We start from the raw sequence: 6,792 nt of genomic DNA, 5'->3' as shown, positions 1-6,792 counted from the left end.
CGGAGCGGCAGCCAGCGGGGAGCCGGGGGGCGGGCAGGGCGGGGGGAGGAGGAGGAGGGAGCGAGGCAGGGGAATAGAAAGGAGCGGGGAATAGAAAGCCGGGCTGGGAACGGCCTGGCACCGGACCAGGTCCGCGGCGCCCGGCGTCTGCTGCCCTCTGCTGCCGGGTCCCGGTCCGCGAACAAGGCAGTGCCGCGGGGAGGCTGTCCCGGCCTGGCCACGCAGAGCCGAGTTACCTTTTCTGGGCGAGGAGGCAGCAAAACGATTGCTAGAGACCCCTCCGAGGGTTTGATCTGCAATCCAGTGGCTGCTCTGAGTTTGTTCCCCGCGAAAATATCCTCCTAGGAAGTCCACTCCCCAATCCTTCTGGGCTGTTTTCTGGTATAGAAGACCAGAAATCTTATAGTCTTCCCAAATTGATTTAAACTTAAAAAAAAAAATCAAACCATCAACCCCCCCAAGTTTTCTCAATTCCGGCCTGCTGAAGAGCACTTCTGAGATTGTTTTGGGGTGGGAAGGGAACTGGGATCTTCTTCGAGGAAAGCAAAAACCTGAGGCACTTGAGTTAAATAAATATTAAGAAAAATGAGAAAGTCTACAGAATTAAAAGCATTCTAAGAAAAAAAATCCCTTTTCAAGGACCCTTCTTGCTGTTTCTTCTGTAAGCATTTTTACAAAAAACAAGATAGATAGATAAGGCCCTCTATTTAATGGGGAAATGAGAAAATATAGCTACTTACAAACCCATTTCAGGCTTTTAACAATGTAGTGCCCAAGACATATATTGTGTGTCCCCAGCTTTATGAAGTTCAAAATTTCTTGGCTTTCAGACTTTTGGTGTAAGAGATAAAACACCATTTTAGTGTTTTCCCTTAGAATTATGGGTGGCTTCAGAGAAGTTAGCAAGTGTCTCGCATTGAAATCACAGGAAGTAATTCACAGCTACAAAAACATGAGGAATGAAGACGAAAATAGTGCTAAAAAGAATGAAGAAAGCATCTTTGGAATATTTATGGAAGTGTACTAGAGAACCTGCTCATCAAACATCTTTGAATTATTATCTGAAAAAGATCAAATAAACATGCAATTAGTGCCTCTGTAATAACACCATATGCCCCCATGTATCAGATATAAGATTCAGTGAGGGGCATTATCCCACTGCTTCTGATGTCCAAATATGCATGATGAACACACTTGGGCAGGATCACTGCTTTGCTGTGTCATGCCAGAGTGGGTTCTGCTGGCTTACTGTCTCATGAGAAGGGAAGCTTTTACTCAGAAACCACATCTGGAAAGTAGCTAGGAAATACTGGAAGCTATTGTTTGAGAGATCTGGTATGAGCCAGTCACCAGTGGGAAGAGTGTTCCCTGGCAAAGCACAGACAGATAGAGGTGTCTGAAGATCATTTGTAAGGAAGCTGATAATTTCAGTGTCCTTGACAAACAATCTTATGAGTGTCCTGTGACACTTTCAAGGCACATTTCTCATGTCTTCATTTCCTTCTCCCACCCCAACAACATAATCTGTGATAATAGGAGAGTACTTCAGCTGGTGAAGCAAGGGTGATTAGCTGGGAATACGCCTAGCCGGAGCAGCCCACCTCTAACACGTCCCATAGACCCACCTGATTTAGACAATACAGCTGCATCCTCAGTCTTGCTCCAGTGCTCCCACTGGTGGCGTTCCCCTTCAGATGCCCTGTGCAATCTCTATGTGAGATAGGAGCCAGGTAATAGCTGGGTACCAAATTTTCCTCGGGAGGAGGATGTTTGTGCTTTTCTGTGCTTAAGGGCAGAATTCACGTAGGACCATGGAATACATGTAGGAACACAGAATGCCAAAACTAGTACCTGTTTCCAGCCTGCTTGACTCAGCTGGTGACAAGTGGTCTGGACAATAAATCCAGACAATATCAGAGTGAAGTAAAGAAAATGTAGATCTTCAGCATGGTCAAAGATGCCAACATCCTCTTATGGAGCATGACTCCTGCTTTGAATACAGTGTGTTGGAGGAAGTAATTTGAAAGAAACCTGCTCTACAGCCTCAGAAGCAACGAGATTATCCTCTGAAATGCAGACCAGACCCTTTCACATCCACTGAGAAGAAGAAGAGCTGGATACTTTACCCTCAGACCTGAAGCAAGGAGGACAGAGAACTACCTCTGTTTGGCCTCCTACAGCTACACCACCTACCCTACAGCACACCAGGGCCATAGACCCAGGCTCCCTGTAAACACTGAGTTGCTTTCCCAGGGCACTCTACCTTCAACCCCCTTGGCTGACTATCCAAAGTACCCAAACGCTTGGTTTGAGCCATTTGGGGACACTCTGCCACTAGCCATTGGGCTCAGGCTTCACACAGCCAGGTCTGTGCTGTCAAATGGCTCAGACAAATCATGCCACTCCTGCAGCTCTGGCTGATATGGAGAGGATGACCTAGACCAAAATAAGGTTCTTAAAAGACTCTTAAGAGTGGGTCTTTCCCCTGATATGAGAGGGTGAGCAGCCACAGCATCTTGGTAATCTGCTTCTGTGTCTTCTAAATCAAGGAACAAAGCCAAGTGTAATACCCCAGGAGGTACACAGTTCTGCTGCATTACCACTCAGCATGGAGCATGAACAAAGACAGTGTCATCCCAATATCGCACTTCATCCCCTGCCTTGCACTGGCATCCTCACTTCCCACAGGCTCGTGTCTCAGGAATATAGTACTGTTGTGTAAAGTCACCATCTGACTTGGGCATCACACCTACAGCATGATTACAAAAGAAAAAAACAATGAATTACTAGTTCTGGTAGTTACTATCTGAAGCTCTAGAATAGGTTGGAGTACTATCCCTTGTGATTATTATTACTATGGACCACATCAAGTGTGCATGATTCTTATCTATGGCTCTGGCACAACCAGATGCTTCCTGAAGAAGAGAGGCTGTCGTGGATACATGATAGCTGGCAACCAGTCAGAAGCAATCTACTCAGCATGTCACCTCACAGGCTTACATGACAATTACATGAACTGTTGGCAGGCCAGTGGAAGAGTCTGGCTAATCACCTGAAGGCAATAACCGTCTGCCATCCAATCAGAAGGTAGGCTCCAGCTTGTGGTCCAGGACCTGAAATGAGTTGATTACTTGTTGATCACACATTCTGGAAGATACCACCCTGGATATGGTGAAGTGAGCTTGGTACTGGGGATCAGAAGCAGCCCAGAGGGGCTCTTGTGGTACGGAAGAGTGTGAAGAGGACAACAGCTGAACCAGCTTCAGCTGCTGTTAGTCAAAGCTCTGCCTTTTGCAACTTCATGATACAACAAAGATCACGCAGAGGCTCCCTGTGATAGAATGATGGATTGAGGAGGTCTGCACAGAGCAGATAAATGACGTGCTGGATGGCATGGCTATGGTTGCTCACTGGTTTGATTGTGGCAGTCTTGCCCTGTGGATATTGACAGGGTGCTCCCATCTCGTATGTCCTCAGAGACAACTGTGAAGAGTCAGAGGTTGACATTGTAGGCACAGCTGCAGCTCCCCAACCCTTTGCTCATCACATGTTCTGAAGTAATGCTTTTCTCATGGCACTCAACTTTGCAGTTCCCTGAAAAGAAGCTCTTCAGAAAAGACTATTTTTAAATGAGCTGCTGGAGGAAAAAAAAATGCATTTTCTCAGCTTGAAAAGGATCTGTATTTTCAAAATTTGCCAATATCTTGGTTCTCTGTGGTGTCAGTAGCAACACATTTTTGCGTCCCCACCCTTTAATCTTTTGTTGGGGGTAATCACAAAGATTGTTCAGAAACAACTGCATGTGGGCTCGTGCCCACCCCATGAGGTGTCATCGTTAAAGGACACCTCTCTCTTTGTCCCTGTTCTGGCTTTTTCAGGGTACTTCACCTCCTTTGGTTTTGCTCCTTGGTCTCCAATTCCAGACAGCTGTGAACCAGGGGAGCTGTGATGGTCATGAGGAGATGCTACCAAGAATGCCAGAGGGAGTGTTGGGGACTAGAGGGGGTAGCCATGGTTTCTTACCCAGGAAAAGAGCCTGAGCCTTCCTCACCCATGGGACCTTCTCAGGAGTGCAGTGAACATGGGTGTAGTTGCTCCAGCCCTCAGATTGCACAGCATTAAATAAGAATACCTGACTCTGAAGGAGAAGTGCTGTTTTCTACCCATCCAGCTTGAGGATCTCAAGTTGTGGCTGCCCCACACCTGGAAGTGTTGAAGGTCAGGTTGGAGAGGGCTTTAAGCAACCTTGTCTAAGTGGAAGGTGTCACAGAATCATTTAGGTTGGAAAAGACCTCCAAGATCATTGAGTGCAACCTTTGACCGATCACCACCTTGTCAACTAGATCATGGCTCTAAGTGCCATGTCCAGTCTATTCTTGAACACCTCCAGGGATGGTGACTCCACCACCTCCCTGGACAGTCTCTTCCAATGCTTGACAACCCCTTCCTTGAAATTCTTCCTGAATTTGTCCCTGCCCATGGCGGGGGTGTTGGAACTAAATGATCTTTAAGGTCCCTTCCAACCCAAACCATTCAATGATTCTATGATGCCGGGACTCCAAGAAAAATGTGGCACCCCTGGAAGACAGCAGGTGTTGGTGGCTGCCGAAGAAGGGGCAGCCTGAGCCACCCTTGCCCACTCGGGCACCGACCCCCGCATCCCCGGGGAAGCTGGAGGGCAACGCGGGGTTGGGCTGCGGCGGGGGCGGCAGGAAGAGCGCTGGAGCTGCGGGGGCCGGGCCGGCCGTGGGGCAGCCCCTGCGCCGCTCCTCCCCAACTGCTCTTATTCTGAAAGGAGCCTCCGTGCAGCCGGCGGCCCATCGCCCTCCCCGCCCCGGCCCATCCCGCTCCCCGCCTCCCGCTCCCCGCTGGCCCGGCCCCGCCGTGACCCCCGGCCCGGCCCGGCCGCTGCTCGGCGGGGGGCGAGGCACAAGAAAACACACTGCTCTGGGGGAACTCGGCTCGCTCGGGTCTTGTTTCGTTTTCTTTTTCATACTGGGGAGCGAGGGTCCCGTCCAGGCATCCCTCCGGGGAGCGATCACTTCACCTTCTGGAAAACCTGGACGCAGATCTCATCTTCAGCAGTCATGCGCTGGGGAAAGCGGGGTAAAAGAGGAGTTTAGCCTAGATTCTCTCCTCTCCCTCCCCAGCTGCCTCTGCTACAGTCCTGCCAGCCCTCCTGCTGCTGGCTGGAGCCTCGCAGGCCACAGGCTGCACAGCCGACCCTCCCAAAACCTCAGTGGGTCCAGCTCCAGGGTAGGGAAGGGACATTGCCTTTGTTGACCTGTTTAACTTTTGAGTTTAATTTTTAAATCCTGGAGGCGGATGTTTGTGTGAAGTGGTGGCTGTTCCCGGGGAGCCGTGGATGAAGTCTGAGAGGAGCTGGAAGGAAGCTGCAGGGCTGGCTCAGAGCCCACAGCACCCGCACTGTGTTCCCCCCACCCACCACAATTAGGATTTATCAAGTTGCGCTGGACCCCTCCTCACCAGATGCAGCTTGTCCCCCTCCAGCCAGTGCCTCCAGCCTCGGTTCCTCTTCTCTCCTAGCTGCTCACACACCAGCTGATCCCCCTCCCAGGAGACAGTTGTCTGAAAAAAAGGAGGAAAGGAGAAGATACAGTCCAGAGACAAGCGGATCTTGGCAATATAGGTTTTCAGAGATGTCACTGGCTGTTCCTTTCAGACACAATTTCAAATGCAGTCCCTGATCTGGTGTCTCTTTAGTGGCTTCTTGGGACTGATGCTCTCCGTGGGAGGTGAATGACCCTCTGGCTTCCAAGTGCAACAACAGAGTTCCACCAAGTGGGCTGACATTCTGTCTTTTCAGGGCTTTGCTCCAAAGGATAATATCCTCTGGGTCCCATAGTACTGGCTTTCTGGCTCTATAGTGATCATCCCCCTTTGCTGTCAGTAATTTACTCATAGAATCACTTACTCCTGGACCTGCAGGGGCATGCCAGCTCTGGGCTGGGCTCTCATCTGGTTTTTGAATCAAAAGCTGAGCAAGTCCCTGAACTTCCTAGCACACGCCAGTCCCCTGTGAAACTGCACTTCTTGGATTTCTCACCTGGCACTTGCGACCATCCACAGGTCCCAAGTCTTCCTCAAACTGGACTCCCAGGTCAAAATCCATCACATAGTCCCTCAGGGAGGTGATGGTGCGGATAACCATGTGATCCCCCGTGTGAATGATTTCTTTGTCAGGCTTCAGTAGGCAAACCAGTTTTCGCAGGACCACGTTGATATCTGAAGGACGAGAGGGAGAGAAGATATGTGGACGACCCAGGCCCTTCCTCCAGCAGAGCTCCTCCACTCTTAGCCAGGGAGCACCAGCCATGGTACCTCCTTCCCCCTACTACCACAGCTCAAAAGCGATGGTCACAGACAGAAGGACCAGAGGGTTCCCAAATACCTTCCTCCACTTCCCAACTCCTGACTTTTTGGAGATAGAGGGGAGAGTGACGTGGAGGAGGGAGCGTGGTGGGGAGGGTGGCATTACCTAAAGCCCGCAGGTAATTGTCCATGTTCTCCTGGGAGACGAAGCGGTAATAGCCGGTGAGGTTGGGAGGCATCCTGGGGCAGAGGGACAGGGCGGACGGTGCGGAGGAAAGAGCGCAAGGAGCAGGGCAGACAGGCAGCCGGCACAGAGCTGGCTCGCAAAACGGCCCGGACCCTCTCCCGCGGGGAGGGGAGCTCTTCGGGGCGGCCCGACTCCCGGGCTCCCCGCCGCAGTAAGAGTCCCCACGCCGGGGGGCGCGGAAAGGGCCGGGACGGCCCCTGCTCCAGCATCTC

The 6,792-nt window shown here is 51.0% G+C and overlaps 1 protein-coding gene across 1 annotated transcript; it reads right to left on the bottom strand.

The window, feature by feature from the left end:
- Nucleotides 1-4,957: 4,957 nt before the first annotated feature.
- Nucleotides 4,958-6,780, bottom strand: RBP5 (retinol binding protein 5). The gene is made up of 4 exons (XM_051780889.1): nucleotides 6,500-6,780; nucleotides 6,068-6,246; nucleotides 5,488-5,589; nucleotides 4,958-5,092 (listed from the first exon to the last, which is right to left on the bottom strand). Exons 1-4 carry the CDS (start codon nucleotides 6,570-6,572, stop codon nucleotides 5,039-5,041), a joined length of 408 nt encoding a protein of 135 aa, XP_051636849.1. The 5' UTR covers nucleotides 6,573-6,780; the 3' UTR covers nucleotides 4,958-5,038.
- Nucleotides 6,781-6,792: the final 12 nt, after the last annotated feature.

This window comes from Manacus candei, unplaced genomic scaffold, assembly GCF_025592945.1.
Source record: "Manacus candei isolate 608988 ecotype Guabito, Panama unplaced genomic scaffold, ASM2559294v1 h1tg000014l, whole genome shotgun sequence".
In the NCBI taxonomy this organism is placed as follows: Eukaryota; Metazoa; Chordata; class Aves; order Passeriformes; family Pipridae; genus Manacus; species Manacus candei.
Note: the sequence above shows the minus strand (reverse complement) of the source record. Positions and strands in the feature narration are given on the sequence as shown.